The sequence below is a fragment of the Thunnus maccoyii genome, chromosome 24, assembly GCF_910596095.1.
Source record: "Thunnus maccoyii chromosome 24, fThuMac1.1, whole genome shotgun sequence".
Taxonomy (NCBI): domain Eukaryota; kingdom Metazoa; phylum Chordata; class Actinopteri; order Scombriformes; family Scombridae; genus Thunnus; species Thunnus maccoyii.
In genome coordinates, this window is record NC_056556.1 from 18,813,047 (window position 1) to 18,834,366 (window position 21,320).

The following is a 21,320-nucleotide window of genomic DNA, read 5'->3' on the forward strand; positions in this document are numbered from 1 at the left end:
GCGAGTACACGTACCTTCTGAGTAATGCGAGAGGGTGAGCAGGCTGACGCATGATGCTCCAGCACCAGAGCCAAAAATGGTCACTCTCTTTGGGTCTCCTTTGAAGGCCTGGATGTTCTCTTTGATCCACCTGAGAGCCTGAATTTGATCCAGCAGGCCGTAGTTGCCCTTGGCTGCCTGGTCTCCTGTGCTTAGAAAGCCTGAAATGATGAAAACAAACAAGAGAAAAACACATCTCAACTTTACTTCTGAAAGGTTTTTGGCATTTATTTGATGTAAGGTGAGTATACAACATATTAGGATTTTTTTTCTTATCTGTGTTTTTTTTTCCTTATTCTGTTGTCTCAAAGCCTAAAATCTTCCAAACCTGCCTCATTCACTGTTTAAGTGAGTTAAATTGCTGAAATTAAAGGACCAGTGTGTAGGATTTAGTGGCATCTAGCGGTGAGGTTGCAGATTGCAACCAAATAAATACATCTCCCCTCACCCTCCCCTTCCAAGCTTGTAGGTGGATCTACGGTGGCGAAGAAACTCATGAAAAACGTGAAAGGTTCTCTCTAGAGCCAGTGTTTGGTTTGTCCCTTCTGGGCTACTGTAGAAACATGGCAGTGTTTGGAATGGAGGACCCGCTCCCTATGTAGATATAAAGGGCTCATTCTAAAGTAACAAAAACACAAAAATTCTTATTTTTGGGTGATTATACACTAACTAAAACATACTTATGATTATTATATTTCATTTCTGCCAAATCCGTTCTGCTAGATGCCACTAAATTCTGCACACTGCACCTTTAAGAAGGCATCATAGCTCTCTGAATTCATCTGGCTGGTTTCAGTATTTTACCAAGATTGCAGGTTGTATTCTCAACGTATTATATCTTCATTATTGCATGAGAGTTGTATTTTGCTGCTTTAAACTGTTAATTTAGCAGTTGGAAGTCTTATTGACTCTTTTCAGTAGAAAATAGCAAGTGCGCTTGAAAAGTCAGTAGAGGTTGCTAGATCTTATAGATTTTATTCCTCTGTGCAACTGAACTCCTTTGTTGTCCAACAACTAACAAAAAAACATCAGTGAGTCACACTGTTGCACTGGGTGACATGTTCCTTCATTACCATGAACACACACATTGTTGTTTGTTTTGACTCAGTCCCACACACACACACCGTCCTGCTGCCAGAAATACTCACTAGAGCACCGAATGTGGATTAATCCACTGCTGAAAAAACAAATATTTCCACCTGTTTGAGTAATGTTTGATAAAAACTACAATGATCAGCTGTTTTAGGAGATCAGCGACTTTTTAAAAAATGAAACTATATATTTGTGAGCTGTTTTTAAAGATGTCTTCAGTATGAATCAATGGGCTTGGCACTGAGAGTCACGGACAGGATATGGAAGTCAGAAAGTATTGAGAGATGCACTTTGTTGGTTTTGATTTTTATGGGATTTGCTGACAATAAGAACAATACAGAGTAATGCCATACTTGGATTTTAACTGATTCAAACTCTGTAACTTTAACTAAATCCAAGCTGCAATGTACATAAATCTACCTATAATTTCACAAGCTTTGAATATAAGCTGAAAGCAAGAAAGAACGCAAATCAAGATAAATTATATAAAGTTATAAGCGCTGTTGAACTGAAACCAAAAGAGACAGTGCTCCCAAGGCAAACAATGGAGAACGGTGAAATGTTGCCTGCTCATTCACATTTCTCACTACTGATGCCCATTCACTATCACAGTCCAGAACAATCCAGAAAGTGCTGGTGACCCCGCTCAAGCAAGTGACTAAAAGTAACCAAATCTAACCCCTCATGTTCACTAGATGCTACTGCATTGCGTTCTGCTTGTGCCATGGCTCAGATGCATCTTTGCCATGTTTCAAATATCAACTGGAAATGACAAATGTCAAAATTGTGTAGTTGATTTGCTGACATTTTGTATTTTGCAGTATGTTTAAAAGACATTTGTAGCTCGTTTATGAATGCTGTGGTAACAGAAACTTTAATAACTTTACGCAGCACTCAATCTTATCTTCACTTTGTAGCTGTATCTGCTGAATAGTGTATATAAGCAGCAGGAAAACCAACAGCAGTCCTCTCTCTTCACAGATTTTGCCGGAGAAGTAACATGAACAAACAAACCAAAAAAAGCTATACGTATATAGAGACAAAGTCAGTAACAAATTAAATGCATCATTACACATTTCATGTCAACTGTAAATATAGGCATTTATATACAGTCTCTAGTGAATTGCATCATGAAAAGCTATAACTACTCTACAAACAGATAAAGCACGTAATGATAACAGAGTGGAGAAAATAGATGCTCATGCATCTTGTGGACACTGGCTACAATGGCAGAGGATCTTCTCCAACAGCCATAATGCATCCAGTGGACATTGAGGATAAGTTGCTGGACCTCAAAAAATATGCAGGTGGCCTTCTGACTCAAAAGGTGTTTAGTGGTGCAGAGTGGGGGAGTTGAGACTTCATGCAAATGTTCTCTGACAGGCGGGAGCAGCAACCTGGTGACAACCAATAACTCTTGTTTTGACTCCCTTGTGAAACAGAAGCACAGTTGTTTTCTACTCCACTCAACCACGTAAAAGAACTGAGAGCTGATTGTCGCAGACAATGACTTCCCAATTCTCTATTATAGAATTTTAACAAGCTACCAGGACTCAAACAAGGAGAACGATGCATGGAATAGACAACTCTTGATAAATAAAATACTTTGTCATGCGCCAGCATAGTGGCAACATGAGAAAATAACTGCCTTAACAGAGCTGAGTATGTAAATTACACACTCAACACAAACATGCCTGAAAGCTTTAGGATCTTCAGAGACAGGGGAGAACCTGCTATTTTGAATCTGTATGTATGAATGAGGCACACCTGCCTGTATATTTAATTGTTTTCAAACCTAAATATGCAAAAAGTTATTATTTACTTCCATAACCGTCTTCATACAATAACAATAAGCATTCAGTCCGTCAGCCTGTTTTGAAGCCAGTCAGCATTAAGTTCTGCTGCCTCGAGCGCCAACACATAAATAGTCAAGTATGCAAAGGCCTTTAAATTTGATTTTACCCATGGCTCCAGAAATGGTCGGCCAATAGAGATCCCTTCCAGTCAAGTGCCAGACCAACCAGCCTGGCAGCGAGCTTCACATCCGAAACTTGTTGACAAATTAGCAAATGCGCCTAAACCCATTAAGTGGCTTTCTAAATGCTGCCACTGGGGAAACTGGTGGCTCCGCCTTGCCAGGCCTGGGAGCTCACTGGCCAAGCCTGGCAGCGACAGTCTGTCCCTGCGAGCTGACCCAGGCAGTGTAAATGACAAATGGGATGAGGACTGCTGGGTAAGAAAGGAGGAAAAAGAGGAGAGGTAGCCTGTGGCTCTTTGATAGAGAGCAGATCCGGTTTGTCATGGTGAGGTGGAGGGGATGATAGAGAGGGGATGGAGGGCAGGGGTGGGGGAGGATTACAAGGCCTCTGGCAGCCTCATACACCCTGTAGGATGACCACAGGCCCTGGCTCGCCTCTCCTCTCCTCTCCTCTCCCCTCTCCATTCCACTCCACCTTTTCACTCCTCCTCTCCCTCCATCTCTGTCACTTCTCTTCTGTTCCCTATTTTTTCTCTCCCCTCTCATCCTTCACCACAAAGGAACCAAGGAGAGAAGCGTGCCTACCGGGCGCTCCCCAGGATGTGTGAAGATTAGTCAAAGCTTCATTTCAAAGCACCATGTCCTGAAAATAGACTGCAGATATAACTAAGCCTACCGCCTAGAGATACATCATGGACAAATGTCTGAGAAACAGAGACTTATCTGAGACCAAAGAGACCTAAAAGGACCTCTACGTGTAAAATAATAAGGAATAAGAAACATATAGGGACATTAAACCTGTTCAGGTAGGGCTGAACGATTAATCATTTTTAGACTGAAAATGTAATATAACTGATATAATTAACAGAAGCTGTAGAAAGTGAAAATCTACGCTGGCGATGATGTCACTGTCTGTAATGACAACACTGATTCTGTTAAAATAAACTAGGCTGTTGACTCCTTAATACGCTCTCTGCATGCTATTTATGCTCAGCCAAAGATGTTTTTTGTCATAGAAGATGCACCACTCTGTACATTTTTGATATTTGAAAAATGTAAGGAGTGGTCCATTACTACTGCTAACTCCTTCTGTCAGTCAGTGAAGTTATTGCAGCTTTATTGCAGAGCTGTTATCATTAGTCTGCCAGTCAGATATCAAAACATAGACATAATTTACCAGTATTTTGTCATTATTACCATAAATGGGCATCTATGCAGCTGTTGTAACCTGGAATTAACAATAATTTTCATTATATTATTACAATAATGTCAAGTATGCCAGTAATGTAAGATTCAATCTGCACTAAACTAGTCAACTTTTCTATAGAAAATTTTGAAATATTTACTTAGAAGTTGATTTTTCTTTGACAAACTACAAAAAAACACAAACTGAAAAAAAAGAGCCTTGGGAGGACCTCCACAACAAGCAAGTGCATTATCTCATCTATTACTATTCATGCAGAAACAAGACGTGATAATGCTAGGTACAAAAGTATGTTTAATTCTATGTAGGATACAAATATAGGCCTGGGTAATTTATAGAAAAATGACAGCAATTTCAATCACAAAATTAGATATTCTCCAAATATTGTTCAGCTCTATGTTCTGATACATAGTAATGTGTTGGATGGCAGCACTTTATAGACAGTATTATTTATTCTGTGCTCATAGTTGTTAGTCATCAAACAGTCACATCCTCTGATACATTTCCTTAATAAATACTGCAAATAGCCTCTGATATCAGACTGAAGAAGAAGATGTAAAACATGACAGATCTTTGATGAATAGGAAGCTGTAATTGCTGAAAGTCCTTGTTTACTTCCTGAGTAATGCAGGAGAAAGAAATGGCTGTGGATTCAGCATGGCTTATGCTGGCACTCTGACGGCCATTCATTTAACTGACAAGTTCATGATTTAAAATAACTGACAGTATTTCTAAATGTTCTGAGGGAAAGAATGAAATATCACTTAAATTTAGACTTCATAGAAATCCAGCGGACATTTTACCCCTGCCGTGTCTATCAAAGAGTCACTGGTGAAATTAGAGCCTGAGGAGAGTTGTCAATACTGGAATGGAAAACACTCTAATAGTAGACATTTTAAAATACTCTGCAGGGTGAATTATATGAAGAGAATGCTCACTGCTCTTTCAGCTGCATTACTAATGCAAAATTCAAACAAATGATGTCAATTTTCACAGTTTCACTTGACAGGTGCAGAATAAGTACTTGGTTAATATACTGTTGGTGGTGCTAGATTGAGGCTAGATGGTGATGGAGACCACCTCCTACAGTCTACAGTTGCTCCTCTGGTGCTGCCCACTTTTGGCAGTGCTGTTACAGATGTTAGCCGGCTGGTAGCCAGAGGAAGGACCCCTGTGCCCAGCCTTTAAAAAAACATGCCCTTTTCAAAAACTCCCAAACACAACCAGCTAAAGAGCTAAAATTCCAAGCTGGTAAGTGCAAGACTGCAGGCTGGAATAATATGTCACTATATGCCGCTTTTTAAACTGTGTTGCTCTTTTTTCTCTAGATGTGAGCTGTGTAGTTTCTCTGTTATTCGGCCTACAGTTTTTGAGACAGTTTTTCCATGTTTTACAAAGTTAAGTTAATTTCTGCATCTGCCTGCATTCTATCTGCACTTGGGCTCTACCTACCAGTCCTATCAGAGTGCAATTATGTCCCTTTTACTTAAAAACTTAAGTGTTATTGTTAGTTTTTAAACTATCAAAAGCGTTAATAATTGATACTTGAAATCTTACTTTCAAATGGTCTCCTATATATATATCCATGCATTTACCACAAAGTGCTTAGCCCCACCAATAAATAATAAAGCCTACAACTAGCCCAAGGGCCCTGTAAAGGACTATGCAATATGGTGCAACTTATACATGCGAGTCATTTCAGCAGGGCAGCTTAACTTACATAAAAGAAAATATTACATAGAAAAATGTTTTGTATTTGTAAATTATGGACAACCTCACAATTGAACAAACAAAAAGAAATCAGGACACTCCTCCAGAAATCAACTGCCAAGAAATTCTACACAATTATCTAATTGTTTCTTTCTTAAAAACTCAAACGGCTTATGTGGCTATATGTGGTAGTTACCCATTTAGCTTTGACACACTAGGATCATATTTCATCTTTTCAGAAAGAAGCCAATTAACATGAGGCTGTTCTTTCATGCTGAAATTCCTCTGTCATATTCCCAGAAGAGTAAAGAACTGTATCGTCTGCATACATACTGATTCTGCACTTAATCAGCTGTGTTGGAAGGTTACTCATATACTGTATGCAGTACAACAAAGGCAGTACACTTCACTGTGGCACACTGCATTCAAGATATTTAACAACTAAATCATCTCCATGATAATTTAGCAGCCTCCATCTACTTAGTAAGACCGTGAGATATGTATGACTGCTTCAGACAAAACACTTAAGTGGACCTTGTGATGACATTTTTTTTCAAACTGCTTTCCAAGGTCAAGAATGGACCTTCAAGCTCAACTTTCTAGTTGTTCCTAGCTGAGCAATTATGTCATAAAATTTGACGAAATAATCCCCAACCCAGTGTTCCCCCTCAACTATAATGTTTTCACACTTTCTCAGGTTTGTCTGTTTGACATGACTAAGCAGTCAGTGCTGTGCTTCCAAGAGATTACCTGTCAGTCAAAAAAAGGCACATTATGCTTAAACTGTATATGATCATACTCTAATGCTACCTATCCTACCAAGAAACATCAAATACACCCTGGTACAAAGTAATTCCTGTACCAGAGGATTTTCCAGATGTTTATATCAGCAAAAGCTTCCATGAAGTTGATTTACAGTGTGTTCAATCATAATGTGTTATATATAATGGTGACAAAGTTGTTTTTATTAATATAGAAATGTTTGGAATGTTTATGTTAGCCTGTAACATGTCTACACCAAATGGACTCAGATTTTAAAAGACAAAAGATGTAATAAATAATAATAGTTTTGACCGATAACTGACAGAGAATCCCATTGCTTTTTCAGATAAGGTTTCTGCCGTGCTGTCAGTGACACTGTGATCTCTCACTGGGCCCCGAGGAAACCCTTCATCATCATCAGCTCTCCCACTGCTCTGGGAAGGAAGCATTAATCCCTACCCTCCTCTATTTGTATTAATTCTGCCTTGGCAGGGTCTGGGAGCTTAATGTAGGTCAGTCATGACAAAGCACAGAGTGGACACAACCACAAGGTTTGAACAGCACTGTGGGAGGAGGTATAATGACTGACCTCATTTTCACCCATTTTAATTTAGCTATTTTATGTTCACATGATGTGCTTTATTTACTTTGTGTAGGTTACACATCTGGTCCCACTTGATGGTATTCTCAGTAGGCCCTTATACTGAAAATGTGGAAATGGAGGTGTTACTCTGGACTACATCTGGAATCATCTTCCATGCTTTCTGTTGAGTATTTGAATTTGAAATTGGCAGTTATCCAATGTGGTAACTAATCCAATGAGGTTACAACAAAACCGTAGAGCATTTATGTCATTTATAGTAACTGACAAAATAATGCATTGTCAACATCAGTATTCTGACTGAGCGCCAGTACTCAAACTCTACTGGATAAACTCCAAAATCCATGTGGTCAAATTTAACAAGTCGATGAAATGTTGGCATTTTGGAGACGCATGAGATTTCCACCTGACAGCAGGAATATGTTTGCAGAGCCAAATACAAGCACTGTCATTCAGTTCCATTTGCACCAGCTGAACTGACTTAATCTGCAGAAAACATCTGTGTTGAAATTTAAAATGAATTTTTGACCAAGTTCTGAATATACCATCTGAGTGTTATCTAAATGCCACAGGATTGTATAGAGTTTTAATGTTAAAAAGTAGCACCATCAGATGACAGCAGAGCAGTGTGAGTGACACAAATGACACAAAGTGAAATGGCACTGCAGCGCTGTGGACAGACGGTGACCCGGCAGAATGCCAACTGCTAGAGCTGTGAGCACAAAATGTTCACAAGACCAGAGAGCCATATGAGTCAATGCATGTGTTTAATTTCATTACATCACTCATGCTAGAAATGGAGAAATGTCTATTTTATATCCTCTTTGAACTCAAAGTTGCAAGAAGTAGAGCAAAAAGAAGCTGTGACCCTGTGTTAAATGTTCAGTTATGTCTTATACGCTAAATATATCATGAAATCATGTTTTAATGTTTTTTCTATTAAAATTCTTTTCTTTTCTCTTATAACGTTACAACAGTCTTGATGACTCCTCTTGAATTCAGGGGTGTATGCATAAATGTATCATCCCAAATCAATTTGATTGATTTGGGATGATAAGCTAACCATGCCCATCAAATAAAACCACACTTCACCATTCACAGAAAGAATGTGGTTGAGGTCTTTTATTAATTTCCCCTTCCACAAACACATGGCTAACACATATTGATGGATTACACAAAAAACATTTTGCTTCTCTCTGCGGGTTCTCACTGACACAGGTCATTTCATGGTTGCACTGTTCATGGATCAGGTAAATCCTTCTGCAGCTTGGTGCACAGTTTTTATGGTTATATGTGTAGAAATTGCTGGAGACGTTTACTTTCTGTCACTTTGACAAGATAAAGATAACAATGGCTAATTTAAGTGTAACTTCAGCTGCCATTATGACAAGAGGATAGACCCTGTAGAGGCAAAACATAAATACATTTGAGAGAAGAGATTACGTAATTATGTGTCTCAGAGAGGTGGATGCATTTATACCTTTTCAACATCTGACTAAAATACATCTAAGCAAGCAGATTTCGATTCTGGTTCATGAAATGGCTAAGTGCAAATGAGCTTTCTGAGATACTTTTTCATTGACATTCTGGAAAATGGTTGCAGAATCAGGATCATGAGGTCAGCAAGAAACACAAAATGTAACAGTGCAACTTAATTTTCACACTTTTGTGAACATGACAGGCCCAAGAAAATAACCCATTACAATGATTTCTCCGCCAAAAAGGAAAGACATCCAGCACTAATGACATCAGAATTTGGGTATAAAAGCTCAAACAAACATCCTGTGAGTCCACATTTACAGTCAGTTACAAATTAATAGGAAATGGAGCAGCCAAAAGCCTTGCTTTTCTAGTGTCTTGCTTTGGGGAACAGATTGTAGCAGTTGTAATCACAAAAATGAGCCTTGGTGAAACCAGCAAATAATCTTCACATTTTTACTTAGCAGATATTTTTTAATACAGCAGGAAGGGGAAAAAGTAAAGGTCCTCCACGTAGAGGTCCTTTATCACGCTGTTCTATAGAGAGAGGCAGAGCACACTGACAACATGACAGTAATAGTAGTTAATTGTGCTCTCTGTCCAGAAGATAATCTCCCCCGCGGCTCCCAGATGAAATGTTAATTATCAAAGGGAATGATGGGAAGGGAATGGTTTGGGATAAGCTCAGCAAGGTCAGCTAAGCTCAGCCATAGCCATGTTCAAACCTCCTGTTTGTCCCACATGACGTCGCCCACCAGGCCCGGGTAAAACCAGCTTCAAGCAGCATCACAGGGACGAGGGAAGGTGAAGAGACAACAATCAGAGCTGGGCTGAGACAATCAGAGCCGGGCTGAGACAATCAGAGCCGAGGCAGAGGTCTGTAATTAGGCCGAAGTATTAAATCCCACATGGGGCACGCCTGGTGATAAACATAACCTCCCCTGACTGACAGTACAGCAGTGAAACAAGCTCACCACAGCTGTCAGAGAGCCCACGCCGGTGCATTTGAGGGTCACATCGTGTGGCAAATTCTGGATGACAACGCAGCAATGAGTCACACTCAGAATGACATTATGATAATGACTGAGAAAGACAAATGTGGACATTCCTCTGCAACTTCTCTTTTTTTCACTTAAGCTGCAGATTAGCTGTGGTTGACTAGGCTACGCCTGGTCCCCATGCACAGACTAGATGTATTTAGGGGTATTTTAAAAGATAACACCAGTGTCATCTTACCCTGTCATTACTGTGAGAAAAACCTCCTGGAAAACACTCCTATTACAGGTTCACCGCACCTCCCAAAAGGCCCAGAATTCAATAAATAGAGCTCAGAGACACAGTGCTGCCATGATAATGTCATCCATCACGTTCAACATCACGTGTTCTGCAGTTGTGTCTTGCTGCATCTTTATTATGCAGCTAATTACCAGTTTAATGGAACTATTCCAACTTTTTCCATTACTGTGCACTGTTACTTACTTCTGTTGGTAGTGATGAAGCTAAACAGACTGAAAGCAATGCACATTCACTGCCAGCAGAATGATACTTCATTCAATCAATTGCATTTGCAATGACTATGGCCTCATAAAATCATGTTAGGAAACAAAAACAATTAACATGTTCTGCACAATAATGAGTCAAATTCCTATCATCACAACACTTGTAGCTGTTTAGCTGCTTTGACGCTCGCTTCTGTGACTCTGCAATGTCTCATTGAGGGTTTATGTCATCTGTCTTTGTGAAAAAAATGAAATATAATCCTGGAAAATTAGGGTTGGAACATTTCATGATTTTTAAAAATTTCAGTCAGAGATAGCATGATACAGTATATCAAGTAACTGACCATTTGCTGGGTTAGATTTAATGGAAAAGGCTCTGCACTTTAAAGACATACTACGCACATTTCCAGGTTAATATTTTTAATCTGGGGCTCTATTGGAATATCTTTGTTTGATTTACAGTTTAAAAAACTCCTATTTTAACTCATACTGACCTTTTATTCAGCCCCTCAGTTCAGCCTCTGTCTGAAACAGGCAGTTTTAGCTCCTGTCTCTTTAAGACCCCCCTCCTAATGAGCCTACTCTGTTCTGATTGGTCAGCCCCGGAAGCTGCGTCTCGGCTGACTTCCAACAGCTACATAAATAAGCAATAGTAGTAGGATTTCACTTCTTTTACTTGTTCTTTACTCTAAATGTCAACTTCTCACATACATCTGTACATGTTCGAGCTGGAATCCGAACAATGAGAGTGGACAATGCAAACAACACATGGGAAAACCTTAGCAACCACCTTAGCAACCAGGACTACAGAACAGATGGCTGTTTATGGGCATACTCGACAAGGTAGAAAAAAACATTGCAAACAAAGCGTTTAGAGCAGGTTGAAGCCCTGGCTTTTGACTTCCAGGGAACATTTCTATACATATTAACCTCAAGTTTTGGAATTTGAGGTTAACCTGACCATGTTTAGCCATATCTGACATCGTAACACTATATAAATAACACAAAATTAAAAAAAAGCATACTATGTGCCCTTTAAGGGAGTAACATGTATTCTGCTGAAAGAATATATCCCCCTTTAATGAACACATACTGTACATGAACATGAAATCTTAATAGGTGAAAACGATACCAAAAGCTTAGCACATAAGGAGCAGCTTTGAATCTTTGAATCTACAAAACATCTTGTGCAATTTCCATTCTCATAGATCGCAACTTGACTGGGCTCAAGTGCAAAACACTCCGTTGTCTCGTCATAAAAACAGAACAAACACACCAATTGAAGGAGCGATTATGATAATTGCTAGTTTTCTGAAGAGCTGATGTTTGTCAATGCTGGGAAACAAGACAGTGGTGCAGACATTTTAATGTTCCAATGGTATGTGGGCTTACATTAAAAACAGCTGTGGGTGTTGGTCATAATGCAACTGGTGCCTTCTGTTTCTCCAACTGGTGATGTTAAACCAGCGAAGGTCTTGGCTTTGTGGGAAATGGTATTCACTTAAGTGTGCTATATGTTTATTAAAACAACAATGCAACATTGTTTTTAGAAATATCATTCTTATCTAGACATGTAGAGTGAACCACATGACATACTGTTGAGTGAGGTTTAACTGTATGTTGGGGGCTGGGAATTTTGTTGGTATATACATGTTCACAAATGTCAGTGTGATTTTGAATCAGCTTTTCTTACTTTTATATATAAATACATAATAAATAATCACATACAATATTTTATCAGGAAGACATTTTTTCTTTTTTTTCTTATTTATTTATTCAAATGATCAATTATGTTTTCTGCCAAATTTATCTCCTAGCATGATGATTTAAAAGCTGTTGCCTATAGAGTGTTCAGTAACACTTCATGTTAAGAGCCCCTATTTACCATTTATACGCAGCATATAAACAGTTAATAAATGGTTTATAGCATACTAGTAATAATATAAAATATGTCTTCATAGGAGAAGTTATAACTGATGACATATCTGCTTATAACTACATTATAGTGTGTTATAAAACGTATTAAATGTCTATAAACTGCTTATAAATGAGGGCTTTAAGTAAAGTGTTCTCTATATTAGTTAATAAAACAAAACGTCTCAGCTTTTTTAACACATTTTAACAACAATGAGCGCCGCTGACTTTTTTCAGACCTGTGGTAAAATAGAAGTGTAGCTCTGGTTGTTTAAGACAATTTTTTGGCTCTGATAGTGACAGACATATATGATCTTTACGGTCATCTCATTTATGAGCTTAATAAACAGGCAGCTAACAATAAATTGAAAGCAAACACTGAAAGGAACGACCAGCTTTGATGGCAGCTTGAATTGACTCATCAACACAGCTCATCCATCCTGTGAATTCTTCTCTCTTAATAGTTCATACAGCGCCAGCGAACACAGATGTTGGCCAGCTTAATTATTTGGGGATGTTTTTGGAAGCAGGTAAACAATATACATCTGTTGTCTGGATTTTTCTCATTTTCAGTGAGAAAGCCTTTGATGAGATGTGACTTTTCTCCCAATAACAAGGCACGAGTCTTCTCCGTGTTGTTTACTCTGACAATGAGAGATGTTCTTCACAGCATCAAAGGGAACAAGAGCCAGTTCATTTGCTGATCTGGGACGAGCCGGCTCCGGGCACAGATACACACATGTATGTATGAGGTGTATTCTGTGTCTGTGCAGTGTGTGTGTGTGTGTGTGTGTGTGTGTGTGACAGTACTGCAGTCTGGTGCCTTTAGATCAGGTAACACACTATCTCCAAGGCCACACTAACCCATTAGAGGGCAAAAATGACCTATGTCTCTTCCTCTCTCTATGCATTGTGTATGCATTAATTAGAAATTAAGTTGTGGTAACTTGATTAAATACACATTTATTTGGGAAAATATAAATGCAACATAAATTGAAATAATAAAGACCTAGAAAGTATATTCTTCTGTCTTATGGCTCCTATTGTTTCAGATTATAATGTGCTTTAGTGGTGCAAACAGTGTTACTAAACAATTGTGCAATTGATTTAATTACCATATGTCAACCTGGCCCCTGTGAGAGTTTGGGGCCACGATGCAGTTGCCCCATTTGGACAGCTGGTCATCCAGATTTGTGTATCTCATATCTAGATAAGGACACCATCAGGATCAAAAGGGTGTGATGGATATATGTTGCAGTGAGAGGAGTATGCAGTGTGAGTGCAGTGGCAGTCTGCCTCAACCACTTGAGCTGCAATAATTAAAGCAACAATTGAAAAGCTGGTGGAGCTAATTTTGGCTATACTGTTGTGTTGCTCTATAACAAGGTTCCACATTTCATAAGATAATCATATGTTTTGTATGGAATATCTCCAGTAATATTCAAAGTAGTCATATAGACCACTAAAACACAATGTAAACTGAAATGGTGAAAGTAGCTCCTGCTTCTTTTACCTCATCTTGAGGTCCAGTCAGAGAGTCACAGGGGCTCCCTCTGTTAAAATGAAAGTTTAGTACTGGTGATTAAATGTTGGATTTCCATAAAGTTGAGGGCCTTGCCAAAGCCAGGTTAGAAGAAAGTGGTCAAAATCTGTGCAGCGAAGGCAGAGATTGTCACTGAATGTGTAACTGTTGTCTTGGGTTCTGCTTATTATTCCACTGTCCTGGAATCAGTTGTTAAAGAAGTATTCACATTCTTTACATGTACTGGTACTTACCACTACAGTAATGTAAAAATATTCCATTACAAGTAAAAATCCTACATGAAAAATCCTACTACAGTAAAAGTACACAAGTATTATGAGCTTGATGTAGTTGACTGATATATTATTATATATGACATCATTAGATTATTAATAGTGAAGCATCAGTGTTAGAGCAGCATGTTACTGTTGTAGCTGCTGGAGGTGGAGCTAGTTTACACTACTTTATATACGGTTAGCTAGTTTAGTCCAGTGGTTCCCACCCTAGGGGTTCGGCCCCTCCAAAGGGTCAGCAGATAAATCTGAGGGGTCATGAGATGATTAATGGGAGAGGAAAGAAGAAAAAACAAAGTTCTGATACACAAATCTGTTTTCAGTTTTTGGACTTTTTCTCTAATCTTTGATTTTTGGTGAAATATTGGATCAATGTCAAAGACGTCAAAAGCCAAAAAGGTTGGAAACCACTGGTTTCATCTTTAACAATGTGTTGTATTTTAAAAGCTTGTTATATTATCTATTGTGTCAAATCTTCATCTGAAAAGTAACTAAAGCTGTCAAATAAATGTAGTGGAGTAGAAAGTACAATATTTCCCTCTGAAATGTAGTGGAGTGGAAGTACATGGAAATATTCAAGTGAAGTACAAGTACCTCAAAATTGTACTTTAATACAGTGCTTGAGTAAATGTACTTAGTTACTTTCCACAACTGCATGGAATATATGGTGCAAAGCTTCCATTTTGCCCCTGCTTCCAGTCTTTATGCTAAGCTAGGCTAAACACATTTGTTGGACTCACAGAGATTAGATTGATATTGATCTCCTGGTGAGACGGCGAACAAGCGTATTTCCCAAAATGTCAGCGTGTTCCTTTAAAATTGAAATTTGACAGGCCAAGAAAAATCAGATTTCTCTGTGTGTACCAGAGCTGCATTCTAATAGCAGTTGTAAATATACTTCAGCTCCATCAAGCGTAAAAGGCAGCCCTTTTGTTTTTAATGTGAACCAAATCTCTCAGTGCCTCCAGAGATGGTTTAGATGAGATCTTCAATGTGATTGGGGAGCATATAGACGTGGATTTAATGTATTTTTATGTGATTACGATCTGATCACCAGGCACGTGAGGTGATGCTAGTGGTGGAACGCTTTCTGTGTCCACTGCACTGTGAAATTTGATGAACAATAAGAGCTGAAAATGGGTTGATTGAAGTAAATCGGTGTGAAAATCAAGAATAAGAAAATGAAGACGAGTAAACCAAACAAGCTTTTCTGCTCATTTGGTTTAACCCGGCCTTCTCTTGCACACTGCTTCCTTGCATACATACGCAGAGGGAAAGTCATCAGCATATAAGGGGAGAAAAAAAAGGAGAATGTGAATGTGCCAGAGAGATATTCTGCTGCAGCGAGCCCCTCTCAACTGTGGAAAAGTGCGATTGGTTATACATCCAGTCAGCCGGGGCGCTACCCCAGTGATCCACCAGCGTATGTTCATTAAATTCTGCAGAGCTAATTAGAATCTATTTGACATCCATGGGGAGACATTTGCACAGCTTGCAGAACTGCACAAACAATTCACGGGCACAAGCAGCCGTGCACAGGGCAGGCATTTTAAATGGGAAAAGATGCCATTACAGCACGCAAGGTATTGTACGCTAAGTAAATAAAGTGAGTGACTTTACTTGACTTGAAATGTCTCATTAACCATAGCTGTGCATGTAATGAAAGCACTTTTGGCTATTACTCCTTCTTAAACAATATAAGCAAACCTGACAGCCAATATTTATCACTGTTCATTTGTATTCTCTGAGTGCTGACTCACCTTCCTCACCGATGTGCCGTCAGAATGTAAAAATCCATGACTTCAATTTTTCAAGGCATTTTTACTTTGATATTCATCCCATGCCTCTCCTGATTTAGATTGTAGAAAGTAACATTGAAAGGCCTGGAAAGTCAACAAAAAAAGGTCTGAAAAGCTGCCAATAAGTTAAATGTTATATTATTTAATCAGTTGAATATACACTTTCCTAATTTTGTTAGCCAACCAAAAGCTGTGAGCACCTGTTGACCCTCTCTGTGTAAGTGGTTTTTGGTTAAACAGAAATTTATGTAAATTCTGACACAATAAGACAAGACAGGTGATAATGCAGGACTGCCTTGAGCCCCGGATTTGCAGTTAATCAAATGACACACCATGAATATGGAGGTCTGGGGTTTGAGGGTTCTTTTCCTGCTTTGAATACAAACACTGATTCCTAAAATTTTCCTAAAACTCGCTCTAATTCATATTGTGAAATTAGACAGGTGAGTTTCAAAATATCACCAGTGCATGAGCAGCATCTCATAATTACAAGATCTGTATTCTTAATGAAACACAGATCTTGTAATTATGCAGATCTCTGTCTACAGTTTAGACACATCTGATCATTCAAAGGTTTTTCTTTATCTTGACTATTTTCTACACTGTAGAACAATACTGAAAACACAAAAACTGTGAAATAACACATTTTGTAGTGAACAAAAAAAGTGTCTTTCACATTTTAGATTCCTCAAAGTAGCCACCTTTTGCTTACGTTGTCATCAAAGCAAATAGTGGCTACTTTGAGGAATGTGAAATATAAACATATTTTGATTTGTTTAACAGTTTTTGTTTATTACATGATCCCATATGTGTCATTTTATCATTCTGATGCCTACAGTATTGCCCTATAATGTAAAAAACAGAAGGAAAAATCCTTGAATGAGCAGATGCGCCAAAACTTTTGACTGGTACTGTATATCTGATATATGCAAGAAAATAATTCATAATTACAAGATCAGAATTGCATAATTATGACAAAACAGTCATAACATTATAAGATTAAAATCTCATAATTGCGAGAAAATTGCTTCAAAATTATAGGAATCATTTGCTGTAATAATGAAAAAAAATATTTTACCACAGATGTTTTCCATAAATTATGACTTTTTGTAATTAGTAAATATTTTTTCTTAAAAAGAGACTGATGTCATTTCTTCTTATGAGAAAAGTATTCATATTTACACATCCATACAAGCAAAAGATATCATAATGAGTTTTCTCATATTTATCATATACATCTTGTAATAATAAGATGGTAAGTCATAATTGCAAGACTTTTTCTATATCGAATGCTCTTCCATAGCTTATTTTCAGTATCCATGCATGACACTGAGTCAGTGAGTCATTTTTTTCAAACTCAAAGATACTGTGATCCAATTCCAGTAAAAAATGTTGCTGTGATTTTTATTTCTCAGTGGATGTCTTGGCTTATAATTACAATTCTTTAAATGAATGTGATTAGTGAGAAGTGAGTGAGAACATGCCAGTGGAGAGCAGATGTGTCACAGTGGGAATTGGTGGCACCCTGGCAAAGACTGAGCATTGTTACTGTTGATGGAACACGAGTCAATCAGATCTCGTCCCAGATTGTTGGGCTCGTTACGCTACACTTGTCACGTAATGTTTGGTGAATGCGCCGCAAAGCCGGGACGAGGTGTAAAAACCCACTGTAGTATCAGTTTAAACGAGCACAAAACCAAACCAATCACCTTGAAAACAAGCTGCAAACTTTTTTCCATCTCATTCTACCATGGAATGTGGCAAGATTCCCGAGGCGTGTTTGTCACTTCATAAATGTCAGCGGAGTTGTCAGACTCTGACCATGTGTCAGTCCAAGTCAAGGCTACTTTCTTCCTCCTCCTCCCCGTAACTTCCATCCGTGACGGCCAGCCCGGGGCATGGCGCGGCGTAGCTGCTGCGGCTCCGACACCCACATCATTAAAGCCCCATCATCGCCGTATTCCACGTGACGACACACACACACTCGCACACAGGCTGTTAGGAGACTGACAGGCCTGATGTAGACTCTCTGACAGAGTTCCTGCTGAACAGCCAGCGAGGAGGAATCAAATGGGCACCCACGTGCCTGCCTGGTAGAAGAAGAAGAAAAAAAAAAAAAAGCAAGCCTACAGGGTGTGCTCCCCTCAAAAATATTCCATCTTTTCTCAGCAACACTCACCCACTCTCACCCGCCCTCCGTCATGCAGCTGAGTTGAGTGGGGATGTCAGCCCCCCTCTTAGTTTCCCAAATTGCTCCCGAAACCTAGCCAGCCATGGCAGATCTGCATTCGGCAGAGGACGGAATGAGGGCACATGGAGAGGAATAAGTTTCTGAAATGAAACATGTAGATGTTTCTGTGCATGATGGCCCCCGGGAAACAGGCTTTTTTAAACAGGGTGAAGGAGTCACTTAGTCATAGCAGCGGATAAAAGCCGACCTTCAGGCTCCTCATGCAAGGACGAGAAGGCAATTAGAAAATGATTTGATTATTACTGTATGTGTGGTGAAGCCTTTCCCTGTGTGAGGATGCAAATGAGTTAATAGCAAATCACAGTCAGAACTGCAGACACATCAGCGATGGGAAGTAACTATACCAAAGTACACTTTTGCACCTTCAACCATGATTAGTAGTTATTTACTTCCTTCTTTTCTATTTTTTCCCTTTGCTCCTTTTATTATTCAATCTTTGTTTCCTTTATTTCCTTCTTATGTTGTTCCTTCCTGATTTTCTTCCTTCTTTTCAGTCCTTTCTTATTTATTACTTTCTTTTCTACTATACTTTGTTGCTTTTTCTTATCCTTCTTCTGACCTTCCTTCCTGGTTTCAATATTTCCTTAATTTCTTTTTCTGTCCTTATTCCTGCATGTCTACACTTCCCTCCCTGCTTTTCTTTCTTCCTCTCTATCCTTTCTATCCTTTTTTCCCCTCCATATCCTTTTCCTTCTTTGCCTTTTTTATGTTCCTTTATTTCTTTATTCTTTCCTTTCAGCTTTCCTCCTTTCTACCCATCTTTCCTTCCTGGTTTTCTTCCCTCTTTTCTAATTGTTTTCTTTCTTTCTTTCAGAATTGTATCATTCATATCATCCTTATTTATTTACTCTCTTCTTTCCCTGTTTTTTTTTTTTTGTCATTCTGTCTGTGTCCTTTTCTTTTTGTGACCTAGATTTTATAGTGATTTTCTTAATTTCCTTTGTCCTTCCTTTCCCTGTCAACCCTTCTCTCCTACACTGCCTTCCTTCCTCACTTCCCTTCGCCTTTCATCTTTCATCTCCTTGCAATCTGTCCTTCCTCTAATCTTGCTTTCCTCTTGCTTTATCCCACATTTTTTGCTTCATTTGTTCCCTCTCTTCATCATCATTTCTCCTTGCTATCCTCTTTCCTTCCTCCCTGCCTTCCTTCTTCCTTTCATGCTTTTCTTTTGAATCTTGCTACCCTTAATTTGTTCCCGTCTTTCTCTCTCTCTCCCTTTTTTTCTTTCATTTTTTTTCTTCTTCCCTCTTTTCTATTTTCCTTTCTTATTTTCTATTTTCCCTTGACATTTTTTCCTCTTTCTTTTTCTTCCCCAACTGACCTATACTCCCTCGTATCTACCAAAGTGTTCAACACTCCTCTTTAACTTTTCATACCTGAGTAAAAAATACAACAGATTAGAATATTTCTTAGAAGACTGCACAACACACTGCATACATACAGTATGTGGGGAAAGTGAGGTGCCAACTCCCTGTCATCTCAGCACTTTGCACTTGTCATTTTGGGAAATGGCCGACATCAAAAAGGAAAATTGGTGGAAATTCAAAGCTGCGGCGGCAGAGACAGTCGACCTCGCAGCGAAGCTTAACAAGCTTTCTGCTCTGACCCCAGCTGTGCTCAGCCCCCCTCCTCGGACTGCTCTGCCAGGGATGGCGTACATATTGCAGGGGTGTATGATGTGTGACAGAGCTGTCACAGGTATCAAGCCTGTGTGCAGCAGATCCACAGACTGTAGCGAGCAGTGTGGGGAGAGGACAGGCGGGATGGAGGGAAGTAACTGGGGGGCTGGAGGGTGGGGGGAGAGGAAACGGGAGATGGGCGGGGGGGGGATCTCCATTGGAGTGACAGCTCGTCCAGGTGGGGGACAGCTGGGTGACAGTGATGGAGGGGGAGCGGCTCCAACACACACTGTCATCACATCCCTACAGTCACTTGTATTCTTTGCAAACTTTCTATACTGCTGAAAATCCAGGAGTGGTTTGCAGATTTGTGCAGCAAAAGCAGATAATACAGTATGTAGACATTACTGTACTGCAGCATGACAGTCTCTACACACACTCACCCCACAACAGCACTGAACACTGGACACACATCACTGCTTAGGCTAGATCTGGGTCACAAGGCATTAAATCCCCTTGTTCATCAGCTGCCCTTACACACACACACGCGGGTGCACACACACACACACTGCAACCCACTACCGTCACCTCACTGCATACCATCTGTCCTCCAAAAGCTGGGCTATCAAATCCATCAGGGTCTAACAGGTCAACCTCCAAAGAGCTGCCAGACGCACGTGAAGCAGCCAGCTGACAAAGCCCACGACTCTGCTAACAACACAGCACACAGCCAGGAAGGAACTTCTACTATAAGACACTGCACTGCTTCCACTATACTTCATCCACACAGTGACATCATGCTGTGGTGAAAAAAATTCTGTGTAAATCACTTCTGTTTTTAATTGAGATGTGCATATATAATTGATCAAAGAAATGCTGTGTTAATGGTTATGGTAATTATGGTAATGGTAATTCATCTTTAATTTGTTTTTATTTTGTCACCTTGGCTTCTTTAATCTTTTAGTATCCCATCTGCATGAAAATAAAACTTCATAATTAACCTACTGTAGTAAATATGACCATTTTGAAAATGTGGTGATTTTCTATTTAAGGAGAGAAAAAAACCTCTCAAGTGAGACAGTTTTTTAAGCTCTCTGTAATGAAGATGTCTGTTAGAATCATTAAAATCACATTACAGCAGAAACAAAAATGCACAAGTTTTCAGTAAAGATGTGTAATCATGGTGTGATTACATTACATAACTGCCATATCTATTTGGAAGTGTTTTATTATAATTCTTAATGATGGTGACATTAGTGAAGCTATGGCTTAACGTTGAACTTTGTGTATTCAAAGTGTAAAAATTGTACACAGTGCCTCATTAAAAAAAAAAAAGCATTAAAATGTCTGTACAGTTTATTATCCAAAACCATTTTCTTTTCAACATAATTTAGAAAAATAAATGTTTTGAGTTTTAAAAATGCCATGTTATATTTAAATTCACCATCAGCATTATTCAACCAAACATGACGTCAAGCAATTATTTGCACTAAAAGAGAAGGCTAGTCGGGGTTATTTGTCTGGGAAATTACTAGAATCATTTGCTCTTATTGTGAGG

At 39.0% G+C, this 21,320-nt stretch overlaps 1 protein-coding gene across 1 annotated transcript in view; it reads right to left on the minus strand.

Annotated features, from left to right (window-relative positions):
* nlgn4xa (neuroligin 4 X-linked a) overlaps positions 1 to 21,320 on the minus strand; it is a 109,798-nt gene that overhangs the window by 19,277 nt on the left and 69,201 nt on the right. The window contains exon 5 of the mRNA XM_042404183.1: positions 15 to 200. Coding sequence (XP_042260117.1) covers positions 15 to 200 — 186 coding nt within the window. The remainder of the gene's footprint in view (positions 1 to 14; positions 201 to 21,320) is intronic.